The sequence below is a fragment of the Dipodomys ordii genome, unplaced genomic scaffold (genome assembly GCF_000151885.1).
Source record: "Dipodomys ordii isolate 6190 unplaced genomic scaffold, Dord_2.0 Scaffold150, whole genome shotgun sequence".
Classification (NCBI taxonomy): Eukaryota; Metazoa; Chordata; class Mammalia; order Rodentia; family Heteromyidae; genus Dipodomys; species Dipodomys ordii.
Window position 1 is genome coordinate 4,747,688 of NW_012267366.1, and position 27,097 is coordinate 4,774,784.

General features: G+C 39.6%; 1 protein-coding gene across 1 annotated transcript in view; it reads left to right on the forward strand.

The window, feature by feature from the left end:
- Grpr (gastrin-releasing peptide receptor) overlaps positions 1–13,604 on the forward strand; it is a 24,750-nt gene extending 11,146 nt beyond the window's left edge. Inside the window, exons 2-3 of the mRNA XM_013032146.1 lie at positions 11,025–11,376; positions 13,178–13,604. Coding sequence (XP_012887600.1) covers positions 11,025–11,376; positions 13,178–13,567 — 742 coding nt within the window. The 3' untranslated portion in view covers positions 13,568–13,604. The remainder of the gene's footprint in view (positions 1–11,024; positions 11,377–13,177) is intronic.
- The last annotated feature ends 13,493 nt before the right edge of the window (positions 13,605–27,097 follow it).

Below are 27,097 nucleotides of genomic sequence, written 5' to 3' on the forward strand. Positions count from 1 at the left end.
TTTGCTTATGTGGTGCTGAGGAATCGAACCCAGGGCCTCTGGCATGCAAGGCAAGCGCTCTACCACTGAGCCACCTTCCCAGCCCTTTTTTTCTTTTTGCTTATGTGGTGCTGAGGAATCAAACCCATGGCCTCACGCATGCAAGGCAAGCGCTCTACCACTGGGCCACCTTCCCAGCCCTTTTTTTTCTTTTTGCATATGTGGTGCTGAGAAATCGAACCCAGAGCCTTATGCATGCAAGGCAAGCGCTCTACCACTGAGCCACCTTCCCAGCCTTAGGTCCTGTACTTCTAATAGTCGATTATGAGACTTCCAACAAATTACACTTATAAAGCATCTGATTTTTTAACTGTGGATAAAAATGTTTACTTTTTCATAGGACTTTCATTATTGCTGTAATGATAAAATGATATCATATGCATCACTTCTTTATGAAATATAGTCAAAAGTGGGTGTATAATTAGCATACAATTTATATTAAGAAGGAAGCCAAGAGGTGGGTTTTGAAATCTCTTCTAGTTAAAATTCTATTGGATAGTCATTCCTTGCCACCAAATATAATCATCATTTGTTTTATAAATAATGCTTCCTATTTTTCAAAGAACCTTTGAAATATCCATTTGCTTTTCATCATAGCATATAAACTGATCTCATTACTTCCATTTCATAGAATAAAGAAAAATTAAAATGGAAAAATCAAAATCTTGTGGTATAAAGTGCTTCTGTTCAAGCTGCAGCTCTGCTACTGTTGGCCATATGGTCTTAGCAAGTACTTTAGCTTCTCTGGCCCTCAGTTCCTTCCTCTGTTAAAAATGACAATATTAATATCTACTTTCTCATTCTGTTATGCAGATTAAAAATTAAATCTTTTTGATGCAGATAAATTCATGAAGTGCTGCTATGCCATGCACATCGTATTATGTAAACTTTTGTTAAATAGCAAATAATAAAAAGTACCTGAGCTCTGGGCACCAGTGGTTCATGCCTGTCATTCCTAGCTACTCAAGAGGCTGAGATCTGAGGATCCTGGTTCAAAGCCAGCCTGGGCAGGAAAGTCTGTGAGACTCTTATCTCCAGTGAACCATCAGAACACCGGAAGTGGTGCTGTGGCTCAAGTGGTAGAGCGCTCACCTTGAGCTGAAGAGCTGAGGGACAGCGCCCAGGCCCAGAGTTCAAGCCCATGACTGACAAAAAGAAAAAAAAAGTACCTGAGATAATGCACTCTCACAAAAGAAAATAGCATTATGGAAGTGGAAGGAGAGTTCAGAGCTCCCAGGCTCTGCCCAGCCTCTTTGTCCCCCTTCGTAGGCTCGTCCATTTTACAGCACTGCCAGGATCCACCTCCTATGCCAATGGACCCCATGCACCTCAGAGGCAACCCTCTCAGAAAAGTTTACTTAAATTACAGGACTGTTGAACTTTTTTTGGAGGCACTGCTGGGATGGGGCTGTTGAATCTTTATAATTAGATACAATGAGTCATATGTTAGGGTATTATTTCTGAATACCATCAATGAATCTTATTTTGGACAGAAATATGTTTTCATAAGGTTATTTAGAACTTCTATTTTTCTTTCCAAGAATTTGGAAATATATTTGAAATGAAAAATTACCTCAACGATTTCATTTTCTACATATATGCTTGATAAATTGAATGGACTGGGGAAAGAATCTACCCAGTAGATGGTAGTCCTATTTCTTAGGGCACCAGGAAGTCATGCATACATCTAGGCTTCCAGTGTTTTTCTGACCAAGGGCAAGTGCTGCTCAGAGGGAAGGACTGAGGCATGATGGTGTCATGGAATTAGCAGCCCAGGATAGAGAGGGATGAGAATTGGCAGGTAAACACTCTAACGGTATGTCTCATGGATACAGTCCTGAAAATGTGTTCACTGCAGTCTCTCTAAGGGTCTTCTTCCTGTCTTCCTTCAATGTTCAATACTCCCTATGATTTCTCACATCTCTCCTTTTACTTCGCCTAAATCCTCACCTCAGAGACTGTTTGGCAGTGAATGACAATTTCTAAAGACAATTGATGGCTCGCAATCTATTATACATTCCACCCAGAACATAAGATTATTTTTTTGCCTTCATAGATTGTCTTCATTCTGTTTATGTTCTATGCTACAAAATATTGTCTAACTGTAATTTGCAAATGGAATCTACAAATGTTCTTCAAACTTTTTGGCTCATAAAGTCTTGAAAACGTCTGAAAGTCTAACATAAATATATGTTCTTGTCATCATAACATTTTTTGAGAAATGGACTACAAATAACTTGTGCCAGGATGTTTGCATTCTACTGAAAGTTAACTGGGCCACTCCTTTCATTGGCTACTTTAAACATATTCTCTGGCAAATGTAATATTTCATCCTGCTTATACCCCTTCTGACAGGTACCCTTACAGGATTAACATTGAATTTAGAATGAAATCATTCTGCTGAAACTCATTTTTGGCCCAACGGTCAATATTTGTCCAGTGCCTTATGCAAAAGTGCTATATAAGATGTACAACAACCGATTTCATCTTTTAACAGTTTATCCCTAAGCTTCTCCATTCTTTTTTAAAAATGTTCTTCAATGGAAAGAAAATAGTGCTTTTTAAATTGTTATTATAAAAGTGATGTGCAGAGGGGTTACTGTCTCATAGGTCAGGTAATGAGTACATTTCTTTTTGGACTTCACCCCTTCCCTCATTCTCTCCCAGTTTTTCCTTCCTGCTCCCCACCCACAAGTAGTATAGTTCATTTTTTCAACTTAGTGCCTAATGTGTACCACTGCTGTATTTGTTCATTCTTTGTCCCTCTGTTTCCATTCCTCCATTTGCCTCCAGCTTCTGTGATTCTTATACCCCACGATCAGTGCCTTGACTTCTGAAGCCTTTCAGTGTCCATGGTTTTTTCTCTAGCCTCATTCCAGCTTATGATTTCTAGTTTTTCACTGTTGTCATTTTTCACCTGGACTTCAGTGATTTATTCATATGACTCCTTTCCACCCTGAGATCTCTAAATATATTCAAGAATGCAGATCTCACTCAAGGAATGAGTCTCAGGAGATAGGGAATTACAATTTGTGTGTGTGTGTGTGTGTGTGTGTGTGTGTGTGTAAGGGTGTTCAAATGACAGACTCAAGGAAGAACTTTCTGCCTAGAAACACACTGCTTTTGCCATGGCTGCAGCAAGTAGAAGACAGACATTATGGTAATTTTTAGTTTTCTTCCTTATTTGCAAGGCCAGAGCTCCAAGGTTGCCTGGTCAACCACAGGGCCAGCATGATGAGAAGCTGTGTGACCTATTCCCAGGCTTGGGAGACTCCCTGTACTGCCTCTAACTCTATTTCCTATGTTTAACTCTGTCTTACATAAGTTACTTAGCCTCAGTTTCCTCATTTATAAACAAGCATTGATAGTCATATATTCCACATAGGATTATTATGAAGATAAAAAAAGTTAATTTAAACAAACTTCACAGAATAAGTACCTGATCTGTTCTAAGTGACCCATAATTTTTATCTATTATAGTAGTGAAAGAAGAATCATATTTCATGACTGTATTGGTATGAAGACAAATATAATATGAGAGAGATTATGCTCATTTTTTGTTCTGGGTTTAAAGAAGATTAAAGCATGTTGGAGCCCTAAAAGTGTCATAGGCCCTGGATCTTATGCCTATCTTCCCACTGGAGAAGTTGGTCTTGAGTTTGAACCATTGAGGGTTTATTTCCAGATCACTCCTTTGTAGTTAGTGGTCTGAGGTGAGGTCCTTGTGTGAATATCCTGTTTCCCCCAAACCAGTCCTCCAATAATTTCATTATTTTTACCTAAATTCAATTATTATGTTGAAGGTTACAAATGGAGATGCTTCCAGTTCTCTTATTTCTTCTACATTTATGAGTTGGTCTTTTTCTTAATCTCATTTTGATTCTTTCTCAAGAATTTCACAAGCAAGACCCTTCAGGATGCCCTGTATATTCTTTGCTATAAATCCATTATTGTGCAAGCATTTCCTTTTTATCTGGCACAATAAGCTATTTGAGGTTCATCCTGGCATACTTCCTGATTCAGATTACGATTGACCATTTTCCCAATGACGTCTGTTTTCTTTTAGTGAGTAATAAATTTAAAGTGCTCTTTTACTGTACATAATGAGCATAATGGTACATGTGTATAATTTTTACACTGACACACATAGAATGTAGGCATATGCCCATTTTTCTTTTTTGCTTTTCTTTTCATTATCTTTAAGTAGTTGTATAAAGGGGTTTCACTTCAGCATGTCAGTTTATGAGTACAGTGTACCTTGATCAATATCACCCTTTCTATCATTCTCCCCCTTCTAGCCAAAGTCCATTTTCATTTCACTGCCCAATTACTACACAAATAAAACGGGTATATTTGCCTTGGATTTGACATTTACTGCTTGGGTCATTCCTTATCTTCATTTATCTTTTAATGGTGAAGACGACTCTATTCAGTATTGTTACAAGAAGGAAAAAAGATTGAACCTGACTTCCTGCTCATCAACTTTCCCAAGTTTAACATTGATACATACTTGCCCTTGTTAATATAATTTCTACCAAATCCTGGACAAGAAAACAAGAGCTACAACTGTGTCAACTCTACAAGCCCCAGGGTCTGTAGCCATATGCTGCCAATGTATATTCTTTTTTTACAAGCTTGGGAAACACGCTGTCTGAATAGTTATTTCATCCTTCGCCAAGATTGTCATCACTTTCTTAGCTAGAGCCCTGACTATTCCTATTTCTCTTACTGTTCCCAATTCCCTTCAACAGCACACTGCCCTTAGTCTAGCTTCCTCTGGGTAGCAAAGTATCCTGACCAAGTCCTTATGAATAGACCAACTAGGGATTGGTACTTCTGCAATACAATTGTATTTCTAGATAGGCTCTACTTTCCGTCTTTCCTTCTCATCCCTCCTGTCCTTTCCCTTTCCCTCCCATCTTCTCCTCCCACCTGCCTCTTTCTCATGCTGTCTCCATTTTCCTCTTTTTCTTCTTTTTGTCCTCCTTCTTTCCCTCTATCCTTCCATCCCCCTAGAGATTGCACTGATTCCTATCCCATGCTAGAATCCAGAAAAAGCTACAGTATATTGGGAAGGGATGGTAAACAACATTCGATCTATTTAGCTTAAGGAAAGAACAGAAAAAGATAACTGTAATCTGTGACATACTTAAGGAAAATGATTGGATGTGCACCAAAGATCAGTACATTCTCCATTTACATAGAAATAGCTCAAAGGGGCATAAGAGTTCATTGCTCCAGGTTATTGCCATCTTACAAGCCAGCTAATAATTGTCTCACATTTCTCCAGAAAAATTCTTGGCTGTAGTCTCAAAACAAAGCCAGTGTTTCATAGTTTTGCCCAATCTTACTAGGTAGAATTCTCATTTAAATGTACAAAATGTGTCATTTACCCTAGAGACCATTTTGTTCATTTAGCTTTCCACTTCACTTCAGTATTTTCCATGAAATGGACATTTGGATTGTAATATTTTTATTCAACAATTTTCTATTGACTGCAGTAAGTAATTATGAACAAATAAGGACTAAAATGCTGAATGTATAGAAATGAACTGCTCATATTTGCATAACAGATATACCTTTTGTGGGCAAAGTTTTCGTCCCTGAATTTGACAGCCAGCTACTTTTATTTGTCAAGAATCTCTTTGATACATTAATCTTGTTTTGAAGAATATTTTTTCATTGTTTGCATAAGAAAAATGAAGCATGGATGTTTTGGAGGTGGGAAAGAATAATGTCGTCAGAGGAGTTAATTTGTCTGTTTATGGAAGAATAATTCTCACTAAGTATTATATATAAGAAAATCTAGTCTCTCATTTATGAGAATAACAGACTTGTCTGCAAGTCATATACTACTGAACAATTAATTAGCAAGTATTTGCTGTAAGGTAAGTGATATGTAGAACAGGGGACTTGGGGCATTTTTAGTGATACAAAAAGACGAGAACAACACAAAATGTAAGCTTCTGACCTTGGGAAAATTATAAGAAAGTTTCATAGAAAAGATATACTCATAGAAAGCTAGCAGATAATTAATTCAAGACAGATCATTGTAAGCACAAAAATGAAAAGAATTGATAATCTAGTCATAAAATTCAAATAGGTTGAAAGAAAGAATACAAAATTTGAGACATACTCAGCAAGAGCTTCGTGAGGATGATACTTAAGCTGAAATTTGGAAGGATTGAATTCACACACATAGTGATTCTAGGATTGCACACACAGAAAAAGATGAAGGTGGGATGTAATGGCAATTTAGGAACTTGTATATCTCTTGGGAACAATAGGAAGTTACAGCTCAGTCTCTCAAGAGACAGCAAGGTAGGAGTGATATATAGGAAATGATCATAGAAATACATAAATGGCCATTGTATCTTATTGTCCTAGACAAAGCTCTTTTGTTGGCAAAGAGCAGAAGACATAACCTAACTCCAGTACAATGGGAATGGAGATATATTAAGAGTACAAAAGATCTCTTGTACATTTGGCAGTAGTTTATTGGGCAGGAAACAAAGACTTTGTGTATTACTTAGGGCCACATCACCTCAGTTTTTCCTCTTATGTCTTTTTCTCTTTTCCTTTCTTTCAAGCCATCTACTCTGCTTATTCACCTTTACATGTTTATGATTTCTGGCCTTGATCACTTCCTTGACATTAAAATCTTTTCAATCATTTGCTAACTGCGTTCTCTCCATAAATTAACTGGTTTAGATGAGGTATCCACTCCAGTTCAACCAGCTTCATCCCTAAAAAGGAACAATCTAATAGTGGCTCCCTGGATTGGGAGCTCTGGGCAAAACAGGCTAAGCAAGAAGAAGAAGAAATAGAATAATCAGTTCCATGTTCCACAGACCACTAGACATGGAGGGAGGGTGTAGTATGGTCTATATACATTTGAGAAACTTGTATGCTTTTGAGAGACCTGCTTCCCTCAACACAAGGGTCTCAGAAACTTTCAAGGTGATGGCTGGAACCTGAGAGGTGGTCACTCTATTGGTATGATGAGCAGTTCACAAAGTAGGCCATCTGTGCTACCTATGCTCAGGGATGTGGAGGTGTATGCATGTGCATGTGCATGAGTGTGTGTGTGTGTGTGTGTGTGTGTGTGTGTGTGTGTGTGTGTGAAGTAGCTTCAATCCTGACTCCTGAGAGCCCAGTGTCTGGTTTCTAGTCTATTTTTTCTGCATCTAGATAAGAGTTATCCAAATCTCCCTCTGAAGGAGCTGTAGTCCTAGATTGGATATTTACTCCACCACCTCCTAAACTACCTGAGCTTCAATTTTCCATCTGCAGAATGGGGGTAATATGAACCTGTTAGGGTTACATGGAACATAAGTGAGATAATATAGATGTCATTTTTTTGCTTGGCACAAAACAACAGCTTAGGAAATAGGATTTCTTTCCATTCTTTGATATATTGCAAATATTAGATAAAATATTTGTTGTTTTTTGTATATCTTCATTGCACAAATGATATGTCAATATATTGATGTTTAAAAATAAATGCTAGATACCATATTGTTTCACTGGTAAATATGTTAGTATGTCTTTAATAAACAAGGTCTCAAGAAATGTATGACTACAATACCATTATTTTACTCAGTACATGAAAATAATCCCATGCTATCACCAAAGATGCATACAAAAATATCCTCCTTAAATGAAAAAGTGAATCATCATTTTTGTAGAATTTTCCAATTCATAATTTGCCTAATTCCTATCTTCAACACATTATTTAATAAGTTATTCTATCCCTACATTCTCAAAAGTGGCACATAAATCTGAAGGCTTAGATTTAAATTCAAATGTTTCTTTGTGAAAAAGATGAAAAGAAATGTCCTTAAGTGATTTATTGGAAGTAGGGAAATTCAAATAGGATCTTGCTATGTAGCCCAGACTAGCTTCAATTTCGTGAGCTTCCTGCCTCAGCCTCCCAAGTGCTAGAGCTATAAGCCTGCAACATCATACGCAGCTTTATATTATCTTTCATGAATAAATGTCATGAATCCAAAATAGTTTTCAATTGTTCCCAAGGCATTTTGAACCTAGGAACAGAAGATTCCCAAGAGAGATAAGGTAAGCTGTTCACACTAGTTTCTGAATCATGCATGAGTAAATCACCTTTACTGAAAGACTTGATGGTACTTATGACTATTATCTGCCAGAAAATGCAGAAATCATAAGTTGTCATTTTAGCAAATTTATTAGAAATACCCTCAGTTATAGGCATCTTTGATTGAAGACATTCACATACTTTTAATTTTTAAAAAAATCAATTCAGGCTGGGAGCCGGTGGCTCACGCCTGTAATCCTAACTACTCAGGAGGCTAAGATCTGAGGATCGCGGTTCAAAGCCAGCCCAGGCAGGAAAGTTCATGAGACTCTTATCTCCAATTAACCACCAGAAAACCAGAAGTGGCACTGTGGCACTAGCCTTAAGCTGAAGATCTGAGGGACAGCGCCCAGGCCCAGAGTTCAAGTCTCATAACCAACCAAAAAACCAATATGAATTCAGTTGAATATAAGAATAAAAAGTATTGAAATGGCTAGTAAAGAGGAAAATAGAACTTTCTTTGAAATCATTATATGTTTCTTATAATTGTTTCACATGCAAACAAACCCAGGTACATTAAAGCAGAACTATGGTGATGTTATGGAATTTGGGTAATTGAGAGTACACACCAAATCATAGCCCTCTTCTTCCCTACCTGAATTAAGAATATAGAGCTAGATAAAGAAATCACACTGAAAACAATAGAACAATCACTTCTAAGTTTAATAAAGGTGTTTGGAGAAAGTGACTTAGGCCTGCAGCAATAATCGATTTACAGACACCCCCATCTATTTTAGATATGCCATTCCCTTAGTCAGGGACAGTTGGGTAACCATAGGTTCTTTCTTCCAAAGTTGCCACTTAAGAACTCACTTCGCTTTGCTATACAGGAGGAGGAAAATGCGTGAAAAGTCAGGGTGCATCTTAGAGCATTCACCCAATAGCTGTCTACAAAAGGGAAATTCATTAAATTCTATGATATGAAGTAAAACCAGTTTGAATACAGTATTTTCAGTAATAAAGAGCCTCACATTTATTTGACCCCAACTTATCAACTGCCACATTAGAGTAGCTTAGTTCACCAACTGAAGGAATGTTTGTATAATTTATGCATGTCAGAATGTGAGTAGGTATCAAGATGGAAAAAGACATTCTCTGTCCATCAAAGGCTCATTCTCTGATGGGTTCTTAGACAAGTGTATTTGAGTGAGATACATGGACTAGGAATTGTATGGAGTGTTGAATCAGACATGGTGATGTGCTACTGAGTCCTCTGGTTCCTGCCCAGTTACTGAGCCAGGCAGTAATGGAAGTCACACTACTCTTGGAGTAACCCTCAGCCAGTGACTATCCGTTTCCACCCAAGACAGGATTCTGCACTGGACAATAAGTTCCTTAATTTCCCATTGGACTAGTGTAGGGTTGACCAGTTGTCTCAGTTTACTTAACTGACCATTCTCCCAGAACACGGGACTTTTAATGCTAAATCTGTGAATTTTCCAGGCAAACCACTATGCTTTGTCACTCTTGCTAGTGTAGACTTTGTCAGATCTTCATTATTGTCTCATAGCTCCCTCCATCCAGTTATGTTCCTTCTCTTTTTTCCTTTCACAGCTATTACTACTGAACAGACTTTGTTATTGTTGATAATGATACTGAAGTTTGAACTCAGGACCTCATGCTTCCTAAGGCAGGTGCAAAACCACTAAACCATGCCTGGGTCCTGTTGTTCATGGATTATTTATGGAATAAGGTCTCATTTCTTGCCTGGGTTTGCAGGGGAATAGACTTCCCATCATCTCTGGAATCACAGGCACATACTACAGAATCTAGATTCCCTTCCATGAAATGGAATCTCAAAGATGTTTCTTTATGACCAGGTCTGATCCTCCAAATCTTAGCCTCCCTTGAAGCATGGGATGATAGACATGTGACAGTAGATTTAAAATGGGTCTTGTGACCTTTTCTGCCTTGGCTTGTCTCAAGCCATGATCCTCCTGTTATCAGCCCTCCAAGTAATCAACAAATGTTCTGAACTCCTGACTGCATTCCTGCATCTGCTTCCCAGAGCACGTGATCCAAAAAAGGGGGCACAAATGTCTCACTAGCCAGCAAGGAGTATAAGAGAAAATAATCTGAAAGTGAAAGAGGAAAGGGAAAGATTTGACAATGACAAGGCTCCTCTTGGGTATAAAATTTCCAATAGACCATCCATTCTCCGTCCTTTGAAAAAGGAAGGGACATGTTTTGAATATTCAGTGACTTAAGTTCTTGAGCTATATTTGAGCACTCATAATGTAGGATTTTCCAAACATAAAAAATAAAAAGCTAACCTCCTTGTCTCTGTCTCACTTTAAGCAACAACATGCTTTGTTATTAATTTCTGTGATAAGAAAAATGACAGGAACATCATCTTTTCTGAGAAGCACTTCTGAAATCAAGAGAGATAATGAATTGTACAGCATAATGATTATAGTTAATAGCAATGTATTATATTTTTTAAATAACTGAGTCAATTTCACACAGTCTCACAGAAACAAAAATGATGGTCATGTGAAATAAGGCACATGTTAATTAGCCACAATAGATACATATTTGGTAACATGACATTGTGTACAACATATATATGTATATATAGTTTATAAAACAACCTCTAAATTGAGAGAGACAAAGACAGACAGACAGAGAGAAAAAGAGAGGAGAGAGAAAGAGAGAGAGAGAGAGAAGAAATGTGGGCATTGTCAGATTGTTCTTGCTGAAGAAAGAGGTGCTCACTGCTGAGGCTGTGTGAGTTCAGTCACCATTTTCATGAACTTGAGAGTGAGTATGTCCTTAAATATTGCATCTCAGAAGGCTGACTTGCCTCCTTCTAGTCCTGGCCCTGGATCCCTATTAGGCAACTTATGCAGTATATTCCTTCTTTCTTGCCCAGGTACAAAGCTATTGTCCGACCAATGGATATCCAGGCATCACATGCCCTAATGAAGATTTGCCTGAAAGCTGCCTTGATCTGGATCATCTCCATGCTGCTGGCCATCCCAGAGGCTGTGTTTTCAGATCTCCACCCCTTCCATGAAGAAAGCACCAATCAGACCTTCATCAGCTGTGCTCCATACCCACATTCCAATGAGCTGCACCCTAAAATCCACTCTATGGCTTCCTTTCTTGTCTTCTACATCATTCCACTGTCAATAATCTCTGTCTACTACTATTTCATTGCCAAAAACTTGATACAGAGTGCTTACAATCTTCCTGTGGAAGGGAATATACATGTCAAGAAGCAGGTGGGTACTTAGAGTTGGCTTATTTCCTTCTTGGCGATTTTGTCTCTTGCTTTTCTTTTGGATTCCACGAACAAGTGTAATGTTTAGGTAGCCATCACTTACCTTTTTGTGTATATACAGGTACTACAGCTTGTACTCAGGACCTGAACATTGCCCCTTACCTTTTTCACTCAGGTCTGACACTCTACCACTTGAGCCACAGCTCCACTTCCAGCTTTTTGGTGGTTAATTGGAGATAAAAGTCTCATAGACTTTCCTGTCCAGGCTGGCTTTGAACTGCAATCCTCAGAGCTCAGTCTCTTGAGTAGCAAGGATTATAAGCATGAGTTCCTGGCACTCTGATGATTTTCCCATTAGAGAAAATAGGCAATCTGCGGGCAGATTATTTCTTAAATTTGAACCGTGTCATTTGGCTAGAAAGAATGTTCTCACATGCAGTTGGAGGAGACAAATGAAAGAAAAGAAATTTGGTTGAAAAACACAATGATCTGAGTTTGAGTTGAGACTGCATGATTTATTCTGTTTCTCACTTTCTTACCTATGATATGGATATTCATGCCTATATTGAAAGATTGTGGAAGGATTGCAAGAGAGAATCTGTACAAGGCCTGGGGGTCCAAACTTGCAGGATGCTTTTCACACATCTCCCATCCCATAACTCCCATAATTTCATCCTTGAAATACAAATGATATAAACTAGGTGCTTTGACTTTTTCATCTGTATCAGTCTTTCTTGCCTTTAACCCAAATGCCTATCAAGTGATACACAAAAAAATGTATTTCCACATAAGTGAATAGCTGACCACACTTGAGGCCTCACCTTCAGAAAAAAAAATGTAGTCTCAATTGCTAAGAAAATGTACCAATTGTCAGTGCAAATGTCTCTACTTAAAAAGACCTTTCAGGAGCAAGCACACATTGTAACCCCAATTGGTTTTAGTTTTTGGCAGTACTGGGGTTCCAACTCACAGCCTTGTATTTGCTAAGCAAGTACTCGACCACACATGAGCTGCACTCCAGCACCTTTTGCTCTTTTTCCTTTCAGGTGAGGTCTCATGCTTTTCACCTAGCTTGCCTTAGACTGTGATCCTCCTATCCCAGCCTCCCACACAGCTTCAATTATAGGCCATCACACACAGTGCCTGCATTCTTAATTTTTTTAATAAGAAAGAAGTTTCCCCTTGAGGTTACAGAGAGACTTACGATCAAAAGGAAGTGCTCATTTCATTTTGTCTCATAAACTTCTTATATCATGTAGTCCAGAAATAGCTTAAGATGAAAAAATAATAATGGGGAGTTCGCTTGGCTTGACCAATGAGGAAGAACTAAGCTGATTGTTTTTATGAGCATCAGAGGGAATAAGAAATCATTAACTGTGAAGCAAAGAAAGGCCTGAAGTAGCATGGCTGATAAACTCCACTAGTGCTCTCTGGAGGAAAAAAGAGGGCACTTACTAGAATTTCATTGTGCAATCCATTCAAGCATGTAATCAACTTTGTTTAAAGATCTCTTCATGGCAGCATATTCTAACTCTATTCTACCTTGTGGATCTCTCTCTCTCTCTCTTTCTCTCTCTGTCTCTGTCTCTCTGTCTTCTCTCTCCCCTCTCTCTCTTCCTGCCCTCCTGTGTGTTTCTGTTGCATTTATCTTCCTCTATTGAATTCTTTTTCTGTGGCTTTGTACACTCACCTATTTATTTCACTGTATTTCCTCATCTATTTCCCTGTCTGAGTCTTTGTTTCCTTCCTCTGACCCTGCTCTCTGGCCTCTCCGTCTCTCTCCATGTGATTTTTCTCCTTAGATTGAATCCCGGAAGCGACTTGCCAAGACAGTTCTGGTGTTTGTGGGTCTCTTTGCCTTCTGCTGGCTCCCCAACCATGTCATCTACCTGTACCGTTCTTACCACTACTCTGAGGTGGACACCTCAATGCTCCACTTTGTCACCAGCATCTGTGCCCGTCTCCTGGCCTTCACCAACTCCTGCGTGAACCCCTTTGCCCTCTACCTGCTGAGCAAGAGTTTCAGGAAACAGTTCAACACCCAGCTCCTCTGTTGCCGGCCAGGCCTTATGAGCCGTTCCCATAGCACTGGCAGAAGCACCACTTGCATGACCTCTTTCAAAAGCACCAATCCCTCCGCAGCCACCTTCAGCCTCATCAATGGAAATATCTGCCATGAAGGGTATGTGTAGACTATACCCCACCATGCCTTCCCAGGGACTCCTGCTTGCTTTGTGGCTGATCAAGAACCTGCAAATCTATTGTTGTCTCTGTACTTTCCTCAGATCCAGCAAAATGCTAGGTGGTGTCAATGGATGAATGAATGACCCCAAAAGGATCGTTATTGTGTTTCAAAGAAAACTATTGTGTTTAAAAGAAAACCATGAAGGCACGTTCCCTTTGTAACTTGTGAGTCTTTTTTCTAGTAGGGAGCAAATCTGCCCCGTTTAAGAAAAGGGAACCAATTATGATTTTAAGCATCAAGCCGTGGTATACAGGTATGGCCAATTAAGTCATTGAAATTATATGAACAAAGAGATTTAAATAGCAGAAAAATCATACTTTGGAAGTGTATTTTGTGAAAGATTTTGCCTTGTCGGTTCTTGAAGCAAAAGTTAATGCTTAAAAAATGTGACTTGGCTTTTCCCCCCAATAATGTCTATAATACCATGGAATAACTTTTTTTTAATTCCTAACATGAAAAGTCAGCTCTATGAAAGAGCCTCATGTTTGAGGCCTCCTTTATAATACTGGAAGGCATATAAAACATATAAAACAAATCTCCGGATATTGATTTTTTTAAACGATATTACTGAGGATATAAAATACAGAGGGACACTTAAAACATAACATGAAGACAAAACTACAACCAAACACACAGATAAATATATCAAGATCTATGTGTGGCCAGAGAGACATCTCACACTGACCTCTCTTGATGGAAATTATCATTGTTGCTCTCCAATTATGATCATTATAGTGCCATTCTACCACAGAAAAGAGTTGATCATGATATCATGATCATAATATTCTCTCCCTCTCCCCCTTCATTTGTTTACCCCTTCTCCCCATGTCCCCCGCCCCTCTTGGATGTGCCCATTTCCTGGTGTTGATTTTGTTGGTCTTTGACCTAGTCTTTCTGAAAGATACTGTTTGAACTCTCCAGAGGCTACTTGAGTTAATTCATTTGTAACTACTTGTATACAGCCCAACATGTTTACTTATAAATTTATAGGTACAATCTATCTACAACAATTCATGAAAGATGGTATTTATTCTAGGCATACATGGTTTGAGACAAGTGTATTTATTTAGATTTGACTGTCTTTTCTTGACACATTGAAGCAGTAGTTTCAATACCAGACAGAGAAGATCATATCTGAGTGGAAATATAAACATGTTTACATTTAACATGCCATTCCCATAGTTCCCCTGAGTTGTGGAGGAAAGGAATAAAATTTTACTAATGTGTTTCTGTCTGAATATGTATAAGAGGCTTAATTTTTAGTATGAAAGAAGAAAGGTATTTATTTCTACTTAGAAAAGAGTACTTAGGAAATATTATAGGTGCAGATAAAGACTGGACTGAAATCCTTTTCTTTTCAAAATGACTAAAATTGGCTCTACAAAGTTTGGATTGTCTTACTTTAAAAACTGATTTGAGGTTTGCTGGACTCAAAGGCAAGCCATTTCTGACATATCCCAAAAATGCTAACTCACGTGCAGATTCTAACATGTAGCCCTTCCATGCTAAGGCAATGGTAATTCAGATTTCCACTACTTAAATGAGACAGAAATGGCTCTATTTTCCTGATGGGACATTTGATATTTCTATCTCTCTTTTTTTTTATTTTTGTCTCTTAACAGGAGTGCTCATTGTCTGTAGAGCTTTAAGTTTGGACTAACACAAGTTGTAAAATCAATTGTGTTTTACAGTTGAAATAGCTGGAGTGAAGCCTCTTTGCTTCTGCTTTCTGTACATACTTTCTTTGCTAGTACTCCATAATTGTGTCGCACAATTTGAAAAGCACAGCACATTAACATACCTGAAAGAACCAAGACTTCTTGCCATTCCAACTCTGTCTCAAGGTATCTGGCTTTGGCTATTAAGTTCCCTTCTGTAGACTCAGTTTTCTGTTTCTACAATGAGAACAGATATCCAGTCATCATTTCTAGTTCTGACTTTTTAAAAATTTCTTTTTTATGGTCTTTGAATAGGTGTGAAAGGGGTTTCCATTCAACATGTCAGTTTATGAGGGCAATCCATCTTGATCATTATCATCACCCCTTTCATCTTTCTCCCTGATCTCTCCCAACCTTACCTGTGTACCCAATGTACCTGAACCAGGATATCATGACTACATTCTCCCGCCTTTCCTCTCTCCATCTAGTTCTATGCTTTTTAATGAAAAAACATGTATTATCTTTAAGTAGTTGTACAAAGGAAGGGCCGTACAACAGAGCCGTGTTTGAATCCAGTGTGTCTTGATCAGTGCTGTGCCTTCAACATTCTCACCCACTTTCAACCTGCCCTTCCCCTTACTCTTCTTAGTTTTGTGCCATATACAATGAATTCTTTTTTACTCCATTCTCTACCTCTCACCCTTCATTTGTCTACCCCTTTCCCCCTGGTCACCCCTCTCTTGGATGTACCCATTTCCTGGTGTTGATTTTGTTGGGCTTTGACCTAGTTTTTTTCTGAAAGACACTATTTGAGCTCTCCAGAGAGTCTACTATAGTTCAGTTAATTCATTTGTAGCCACTTGTACACAGCCCAACATGTTTACTTACATATTTATAGGTACAATCTATGTACCACAAATTAAGGAAACCATGAAAATTAATTTTTAAGTAGTTGTATAAAGGAGTTGCCATTCAACAAAGTGGTATATGTACACAACACATCTTGACCAATGTCGCTTCTTTCATCATTCTCCCCGGTCCCTCCAAAATCCACTCCTTCCCTCAATTTTCTGAATTTTGTAGAATATGCAGTGAAAACACTTATGTAGCCTAATTGCTTACTGCTGCTTCCCTTACACCAGTTATTCTTTGGAAATCCTTCAACCATTATTCCACACTTCCGTGTACAATAGCAGAATATAAGGAGACAGACCATTTCATTGCTTTCAGGGACTCCTTAGAATCATTTACACCAATGATATTCCAACAATTTAGGAATGATTTGGAATTAGAGCCTAAATATACAGAAGAACACATATTGCAGCTGGGTGCCAGTGGCTCAAATCTGTAATCCTAGCTACTCGGGAGGCTGAGATCTGAGGAATGCAGTTCAAAACTAGGCTGGGCAGGAAAGTCGATGAGATTCTTATCTCTGATTAATCACCCCAAAAAATGGAAGTGGAGCTGTGGCTCAAATAGCAAAAGGGCTGGCCCTGAGCAAAAAAGCTTAGGCACAGCATCTAGGCCCTAAGTTCAAGCATCAGGACTGGCACATAAAAAAGAACACATATTGCTCCATCTTCTTCTTATTCAAAGAGTACTCTTTCTATACACCCTTCTGCAAATCCCATGAATCTTCAATATCTGTTCCATAATTTTGTCATCTAAGCTACTTTCAAATTCTTGACTATAAGTTGCTCTTTACCTAAGTATTTGATAATGTATATAGCCTTCTGAATGCATAGAACTCTGGATGAAAGAACACTGAGGTCTAGCTATAGTTAAGTCCCCTAGGTAAACCGTATTACTTTCCTGAGACTCTTTATTATAGTGTTAGATCAAGCTTTTGCTAGCCAGTGACCAAGGATTGACAGACCTTATGTGAATTAACTAACAAGTTGACTCATATTTGACATCAAGAACCTAAAACCATATGGAAGAGACCCAAGGCCCATGTGGTATCAGTTGTCTGCCAGGGCAGAATATAGTCGGGACTGGAGCTGAGACGTTTCATGCCTGGCTTCCAAAGATAATCACGTTTTGTGCTTATGTTTTTGGTGAAGGAAAAAAATCAATTTTTGCTGTGGAAAACCATCTGTGTTTATTCAATTGACAGATACTACCTTTCAATCTATCTTAAATTGAGCCTCCCTGAGGCAGGCAGTTCAACAGTGATAGATTAAGCAATAAACAAAGCAGTCTTCTCACCGACAGGCTGCTGCTGCCAGGGAAGGTGCAGCTGCTTTGGGGAGCCATATTCCACAGCAAGATGATCTTCCCTGCTTAGTGAGGACAAGGCCCCGCCCTGTTGATGACTTTATGACTCTCCATAAACTTGGATGGCTAAACCCTGTTCTTCCTGCTGCTCTCACTCCCGCACTGAAGCCGGCCTTCTGCCTCATTAACAAGCCCTCAATCTCCCTCCTTGCCCTTAATGCTCTTGGAGGATGGGGAACCCTTTGGTAAATAACCCATTTGAAGGCTGGTTCAGGTGAAGCAAGCTCAATTTGTTATGAGTGTGCTCATGAGGGCTGGGAAGGTGGCTCAGTGATAGAGTGCTTGCCTTGCATGCATGAGGTCCTGGGTTCGAATCCTCAGCACCACATAAGCAGAAAAACCTGGAAGTGGAGCACAAGTGGTAGAGCGCTCGCCTTGAGCTGAAGAACTGAGGGACAGCGCCCAGGCCCAGAGTTCAGGCCCCATGACCGACCAAAAGAAAAAGTGCTCATGAAACAGAAATAAATGAACTTGTCTGTAGGACATGGGCAGACTTGGGTTACTAACTCTTTGTTTATATTAACAGCAGTTCGTTACCAGTTTCAAAGCCTTTCCACACACCAAATGGTTTCTGGTAATAGGGAATGACATACTTAATGGCGTTCTCATCTGTGAACTAAAAGGTGACTATGTCCCTTTTCCCAGAAGCCAGAAACAATCAGCTTAACTATATGAAAATGGAATGAGTGGTAGGCACTTGAATGGTAGTGAAATGGGAGGGAGACAAGCTTATTTTCTTTTTTTGCCATTTATGCCTATCATCTACATCAAGAGGAATATGTTATTAGAGAGTAAGATCAAATTAGCCCTGGGTTTCTGCATGGAATAGAGCACATATCACACATTTAACTTTTGACCATGTTCCCAAAATGGATAACAGCTACAAAGGAATTCTTCATTCCTAAGAGTTTAGGCTCTGTGTACTATTCAATAAAGCCAAGGCTTTACAAGCTCTGCTTTATTCTGCATCTGGATGCTCATTCCTCGTGGCTCCCCCCAGACACTGCTCCCCTACAACAAAAATACACAACTTTAATATTGTACAATCTCACTGAATATATCCACATTAATCAACGAATAGCACACTGAGAACAAATTTCTTCTTGCAGCACCTCACATTCCAAACGCATCCAGTGGAACTTAAATGATTTTTTAAAGTTCTGATGTTGCTGGGTGCCAATGGGTCATACCTGTACTCCTAAGTACTTAGGAGGCTGAGATCTGAGGATTGTAGTTAAAAGCCAGCCCAGACAGGAAAAGGCCAAGAGACTCTTAGCTCTAATTAGAAAAGTCTGAGAGACTCTTAGCTCCAATTAGCCACCAAAAAGCTAGAAATGGAGCTGGAGATCAAGTGATAGAATGCTAACATTGAGCAAAAAAAGCTTAGAGACAGTACACAGGCCCTGAGTTCAAGCCTCAGGATTGGCACAGAAAAAGATTTTTATATTGGTCATATATTTAATTTAAAGTGTTTGTGTTAGAATAATACATGTCCATGTTTGATTCAAAAGAATATTTTATACTTTGCATTTATCTAGCAATTGTGGTCTATAAACTATTTTCATACCTATTACTTCATCAAACCCAAGCCTTTCCTGCTGGTCAAAGAGCTGTTTTACTCTCATTACTATGGAAATTCATAAATCTTGAATTCACTTACTAGTTACCATCTACCAGTAGATTTAAAGGCCCATGGAACTATGGGACTAAAACAAAATTGTCTCTATTAGAGCAGAGTTGACCTGCAAAAAGGTGATTTCCCTTGGCTCATTTTAATCTGATTTCATTTTGTTCTAACATAGACTAACCAAGCCTTATTCACATGACCTCCCCTTTAATAAGGAAGAATGGCACTGATCATTGTGTTACCAACTTACGGGATATTTTGGTGCCCCCACAATAAGTTGACTTGACACAAAGGAGTTATCAGGGTCATTGATGGCTTCTCCAAGAGATGCATGTTAATGGAAGCTACGTTTCATTCCACATCATAACAAAGTGCAGGGCTGACGTACAGAAGGGTAGTATCCTTGGGAGCAAAAACAAAGCACATGAAAGCCAGGCACCAGTGACCCATGCTTGTTACTCCTAGACACTCAAGAAGCTGAGATCTGGAAGGCTGTGATTTGAAGCCAGCTTGGGGAGAAAAATTCACAAGACTCCACCTCTCAAGTAACTGCCCTCTTCAAAATGGGCTGAAGGTGTGGCTAAAGTGGTAAAGCACCAAAGGACAAGCCAACAGGGCAAATGCAAGGTCCTGAGTCCAAACTCTAGAATCACTAATACAAACAGACAAAAAAAAGGATAAAATATGTTCCATTTGTCCAAAACCTGGATGGAGTCTTGTGGCTCAGGAAGTGCTTGGAAGGAAGGGATTTACAGGCACTACGCACTGATGGTGTGCTAAGTACTGCACTGCTGGGAATGTGAGGCTCAAAGAGATGACTCCATGACACTAAGGTCCCATGGAAGCTATGACTGTGAAACTGAGGCTTTAGCCCATTCCCATACCACCACCTGGTGTTACTTCTCAAATCCAGCCCGTTTGAGAAGTGAAGCTCATAGCACCTAACAAAAAGCTTCATTCCCTACTCGATCTAGATTTTGTGCAAAGGCCCAAGGAAGGGGTTGAGTCAAAGAACGCACAAAAAGTATATTGAAATACACAGGTTGAGATTGAAGATTGAGGCTAAAATGCTGAACAAAATTGGGTGAGGAGAAGTCAGGTGCTAGTGGCTTAGGACAGTCATCCCAGCTACTCAGGAGGCTGAGATCTGAGGATTGGAGTTTGAAGCTACCCCAGGGAAGGAAAGTTCATGAGACTCTTATCTCCAATAAAGTACATATTATCCCTCACTCCCCTACTCCCACCAAAAAAGCCAGAAGTGGAGATGTGGCTCAAGTGGTAGAGCACTAGCTTCGAGCAAAAGCTCAGGGACAGTGCCCAGACCCTAAGTTCAAGCCCCAGGACTAGTGGTTGAGCAGGGAACTCCCATAATTCACTTGCTTCTCCTTCTGTTGCAATCAGAAGACCCAAAGAAAATTTCCCACCTGGCTCTGTGGCTAATACAAGACAGAAATATATATATATAACTTGGTAAAAAGAATAAGCCAGAATGAGGACTCAAGTGAAAATAGTTGATCCAGGCCTCCTTCTTTGAATCAGGATTAGCTAGAGCAAAATGTGTCAGGAAGAAATGAAACCATTCACTTCTCTTTCCCCCTAAAGAGTAGGATATTTCAATAGATACTTTCCAAGAGCCTGGGGACTCTCTACTTGAAAAAGACCTCCTAGACTAAGGGGCCAGGTAAGGAATTCAGGTACAGAATAAGGAGTCTGGATGCTTAACCCTAACCAGATGCTCAGCCCTGAGTGTCCTGTTATAAACACAGTTACTACCAGTACTCTGCCCTCTCGGAACTCACCCAGTCCTAGAAGATAAGATTTATTTTTCTCTGAATTTAAAATTCACTCCCAGAGTCATATAATATTAGAAAAGAACTCTCATAAATTTTATGGTCTTTTAAAAGAATCATTTTAATGGATGATAAAACCTCATATATTCAAGACCTCATTAACTCCCAGACAAGCTTGAAAATTTTGGTATAACTCAGGACTTCCACACTTAAGGTATGTTGCATAATTTGGCCCTGTTGTGAATCCAAATTTTTCATCACTTTGCTTCAATGTTAACTGTTGACATGGATAATGCACTTATACCACTGAGAGCTGATGTTTTAAAGTATTTTTTTTCTGTAGTCAAGACTTATTAGTTTGAACATGGCCTTTCTTGTATTCAAGCCAGTAGGGTTTGGGGTGATCTTATTTGTTGAAAAAGTTCAGTGACTTGTAAAAGTCCATGGCACAAACTTCTTTAATGTTATCTTACATTTTGTTTTAAATATTAGACACATATTTTTAAATTATAATTGTGCATGTTACTGTTAACTATAAATATTTATTGCATTGAAAAATGTACTGTGTGTTAAATAACTCTGAACAAGTTCCAGGTGTAGTACTTACTGTAAATAATGTCATAACTTGGCTTGGCCTAGACTCTTCGGTTAAATGAATTATATAGAAGAAATTCACAATGTTAAGATGAGTGATTCAGATCCTTGTAAAATTTACAAATGTAACTGTATGGCTATGTAAAACTGTATGAAGTCTGTTATGTGATTGAATGTTTATTCTCCAAGAAAACTTCCAATGCTTCTATCACATTCTATTTGGTTTGTGTGCTGTTAAATCAAATCCAATGTTAGTAAGCTCAGTGTTCAGGGTTGTAGAAGATAAGAAATTAACTAAGTGAAACATAATTTATGAAATGCATAGATGCATGTATCCAACGTTCAATAATTAAAAAATAGCTGTTGCATGAATGCAGTCTATGGCTTTGTGACCCTCAGTTTTTTGGTATATCTGCATTAGAACCAGTCAGGCTGCTAACTACAAAATACATCTTCTCCAGTCTTTTATTTCATTGGATATGGTCTGAGTGCATTTCAAGGCTTCAATTTCATGTAGTTAGGAATGGATCGGGCTAGGGCTCTCCAGAAATGATAAAGATTAGATAAGGTCATCAGGTGTGGTCCTCTGTGATTGAGCCCTGGTGGTTTTAGGACAAGCATGTATACACGTGCGCGTGTGCGCGCGCGCACACACATACACACACACACACACACACACACACACACACACACACACGTGTAATGCCCTGTAATGCCCTGCACCCCCTGTGACTGCCTGAAAGAAGGCCATCCCCAGATGCAGCTGATTGACCTTATGTCTCCAGAAATCTCTCTTCTTTTTCCTTTTCTTTCTTTACCATTCCTGGGACTTGAACTCGGCGCCTGGGTTCTGTCTCTGAGCTTAACTTTTTTTGCTCAAAGCTAGCCCTTTACCACTTGACCCAGAATTCCACTCCTGGCTGTTTACTGGTTAATTAGAGATAAGAATCTCATGGACTTTCCTGTCCCAGGCTGGATTTGAACCACAATCCTCAGATCTCAGCCTCCTAAGCAGCTAGGGTTACAGGTATGAGCCATCAGTGCCCAACTTAAACCCCTTTTCTTTATAACTCACCCAATCTGTGGCATTGTGTAAGTGACAACAGAAAATGAGCTAAAACAAAGAGGTTGACAGCAAATAAATAATATGACTATAGTGGGTGTAAACAGGGATATGTAAGCTCCCTGGTCCCAGGTGAGAAGAGGTCAGCAGGAGTGTCTATCAGATATAGCCAACAACATTTTTGAAACTACCTTGGTAGCCATATCTACCTTCGTGGTGTTGACTTGGGAGAAGGTCCTTTGGCCCCAAGATGTCTTACCACTTCCCCTGGCAAGTACTCTACCCTGATGTACATCCCACAATTAAGTTGCAAATGCTTTCTGGAAAAATCAATACTCTCACTGGCTAAAGATGATCATAACTGTGCCAGAAGTAGACCTTGTGTCTTCAGTTTTCGTGGAATGGGTGGAGATATAGACAATCTACTATCTTTTAAGATTCCTGGGCATTAAAAGGCCAAACTGACAGTTAAGGATGTCCCATGTTAACTGCTCAGAGCTCCATCCGAAGTCCAAGTGATTTTTCCTATTATCAGGTCTAAACCCTTTGTAAGCATTCAGCCTACCATGTCTCAAAGAAACCTTTATTAGTGGGCTGTAATAGAGAGGATTTAATATTCTCTTAGAAGCAAGGGCTGTTGGAGTTGGAAGACACTCAAGAGAGTGCCACTTATCCCCTCATTTCACAAATGAGAATGTGAAAGGAAAGTGTCATAATTTGTGCTTCACTCAGCATCAGAATTTGGAAAAAATGAAAACTAATTGGCTTGAAGATGATGCAGACAAAATGGGCAGCGATGCATCCATCACTTCTGCTGGCTGAAAAGCAAAGCCATGCACGACTGTGACGTAACACACCAGGCACCCCTCCTATTCATTTGGCTCATCATTGGTAAACAGTGACTTCTAAAACAAGAGAGATGTGTAATTCTTGTTAAAAAAAGAAGTCAAACTAAGCCTCCCCTACTTTGAACAGGGACTTAATTGTGTGCAATATTACAAAAGTGAACTTCTGAAAGCACACTCCCTTTTTGAGAGACAAAGTCAGAGAGGTGGAGCGTGTTGCTCCAGATCCCATGCTAGCTTTGAGCCCACCCCAGAATCTTTGTTTCTCAGAGGGACTAGGCCAGTGTGTTCTTTGCTAGAACAATCCACACTTTCCTTAGGGAGAGCGGGGAGGGTGTCACCGAACACTGCTACTTAATTATGGTCTGAAGACCAGCAGTAATGGCATTGCCTGGGAGGGAACTAGTTAAAAATGCACACCACAGGAAGCTGAGATCTGATGATCCCAGTTCAAAGTCAGCCCAAGTAGGAAAGCCCAGGAGACTTTTGTCTCCAATTAACCACCCAAAACAGCCAAAAGTGGAGCTGTGGCTTCAGTAGAGTGCTAACCTTGAGCACAAAAGCACAGGGACAGTGTCCAGGTCCTGAGTTCAAGTCCAGGACTGGCAGAATAAATGCACTTGATCTACTGCCTCACCACTGGCTTTTTATAAATCCCTGAGAGGTTCCTATGCATGAATTGTGACCACTGACCAAGGATATCATTTGCTGTTGAAGAAGGAAGAACCCCATGATAAGCCTGGTTGCTTCTCTCTGCCCTCTGGTACTAGCACATTTCCTAGCACATTGGATTATGAGCGTTAGAATGTCTTCTTGAATGCACTTTACAAACATTTGTAGCAAGTCCCCCACCCACAAGCCTGCTCTCCCAGCAAAACGTCGGTATATGAATACGGGACATCATTCTTTCACGACTGCTCTGCTCTAATGGCACAGTCTCATTTAAGATTCATTACACAATTGATTGCTTTTACTTCCCAGTGGGATATAAATGAAAAACAACCTACAATGGCTATTGTCTCCTGTGCTAAAGTCACACCTAGCCCCCAAAAGGCTAAGGAGACTTTATGGGTTCCATTCTCCCATGAGAAATCTAGTAGTAAAAAAGAAATCCCACAACAGAAACCTGTATCTGTTTGTTTCTAAATATCTGCTTTAAAATAAACTGAGCCATCTGTTCCACTAAAACCACCTCAAAGTATTGGATTGCTGACTAGATACTGTAAAGATCTAGTTGTACCTGCTCTTTCAGATATTCCTAACTACATGCAAATCCTCCTTTGCTATCTCTTTAGAGCAGGAAGATGCAATTCTGCTTTGACAAATGAATAAGGAAAGTATTTCCCAAGCCCAGGGCTGAAATCAGTTGGGTCCTATCTGAATGTGGTGAAGAGAATAAAGGGACATCGTGTCCCATACTGCTCTCTAGGTCTCACAGTGCCTTGAAATTTCTTGCTGTATATTTGAAGAGAACGTACAAAAGAGTTGCTCCAAATTGTGCAGGTGCCTAACAATAAAGTCCATCCCATTTACAGGCCAGCTGATTATGCTCAGAATCAAGAACATTTCCTCTCAAGATCCTTTACCTCTTCTTGTGTTCTCCTTGCCTACTAATAGCTCGCTAAATTCCCCTAATCCTCTAAACTAAAATTTTTCCAGTGACTCTAACTCTTTTCACTCAGATCACTCTCATCTTAGCAGCACCAGAGTCTCCTGTATGAGAGTTCAAATTCCCAGCAACCATCTTCAGCAATGAGATGTTTAGTCCAAGTACCTAAGCCTGCCTGTGGCCTCAACTTTTCCTCCATGACCTGGAGATTCTCTACCATACAGAAACTAAAATTTAAGCCTGCAGAACTAGGCCTGGATGGGGCAGTGGGGGCCATTCTGCTAGATTAGTGTCCATACCAGGCCTAAATTTACACTTGCTCTTGAATCTGCCTAGTCTCGTGTCATTGTCCTAGATGTCTTCCTTGTTTTACTCAAACTCTTGCAAATGACCCCTACCAGGTCCTACTTTTATTCCATCTTCACATTGTTATTAAGCTTTTGCCTCCTTTTACATACATCAGATCACGTTGTTCTCATGCTCATATTAAGTTATTGGTGTCCTTTTCCTAAGACAAAATACAATTTCACTGGTTTGGGTGATGAATCCCTACTGCCCGAGTTTATCTCCTACTGCACATACAGAGACAGACTTTCTCCACACCGGCCTTGCTCCTGATACTTCCTGGGCCTTTTTTCTTAATCTGGGCTGCCTTTATTAGATTCATTTGGAGAGCTTTGAAAAAAAATCCGAATCTCGACCAGGTGTTGGTGGCTGGAGCCTGTAATCCTAGCTCCTCAGGAGGCTGAGAACTAAAGATTGCATTTCAAAGCCAGGCCAGGCAAGAAAGTTTGTGAGAGTCTTTATCTATTTAACCACCAAAAAAGCCACACATGGATCTGGGGCTGAAGTGGTAGAGCGATAAACTTGAGCAAAAGAAGTTTAGGTACAGTGCCCAAATCCTGAGTTCAAGTCTCATTGCTGACAGCTCCTGAGCAGTTGAGTTGGAATCTATAGGAAAGAGGACTCAAACATCTCTCCTGTTCAAAAAGAAATATACTCATTACCTTCCTTGTGCTACTGTTACCCCTCTGTACATCACCTATACAATAAAAAAATTAACCCATTCCAAGTGTATAATTTAGAGATCTTTATTATACAAACAAAAATGAACAACAATTCAAACTACCTAATTTCAGAATACTTTATCACCTCCAAAAGGAAACACCAATAGCAGCCCCTACTTGATCGCTTCTCCTCTGCAAACAACCGCACACAAACTTTCTCTGTCCAGATTTTCTTATTCTGGATACATCATGTAAATGAAACATCATACTACAAACCAACCAAGCTAGTATTAAAAAGGCAAAGAAGCCAGGTGCTGGTGGCTCACGCCTGTAATCCTAGCTACTCAAGAGGCTGAGATCTGAGGATCACGGTTCAAAGCCAGTCTGGGCAGGAAAATCCATGAGATTCTTATGTCCAATTAACAACCAGAAAACCAGAAGTGGGCTGTGGTTCACGTGATAGAGCACTTGCCTTGAGCTGAAATGCTGAGGGACAGCACTCAGGCCCAGAGTTCAAGCCCCATGACCAACCCAAAAAAAAAAAAAGCAAAGAAAAATGGACTGGATCAGCGTAGCTGCAAATACACAAATGAGCAAAATGGAAATAGAATTAAGGTTGGGAGAGAATAGGAAAATATTTAGTTCAAACTTTGGTCCTCAGATATGTAGTAATGTTATCTCATTTGGGCTTTTTGATCACATTTCCCCATTTGATGAGGTCGCTGATCTTTCCAATTCCTTACCCATATGGATATCCTCGTTCTTGAGATGTCTGCTTACATTTCACATTCATTTCTCTATTAGAGTTTCTGTTTGCATTTCTTCTTATTGAATTTTATATCAATTCTTTATACATTCTCGGTATAATCCTCATAGAATTAATATGATTTTTTAATTTATTTTTTGGGGGGTCCAGTCATGGGGCCTGAACTCTGGGCCTGGGCGCTGTCCCTCAGCTCTTCAGCTCAAGGCTAGCGCTCTACCACTTGAGCCACAGCGCCACTTCC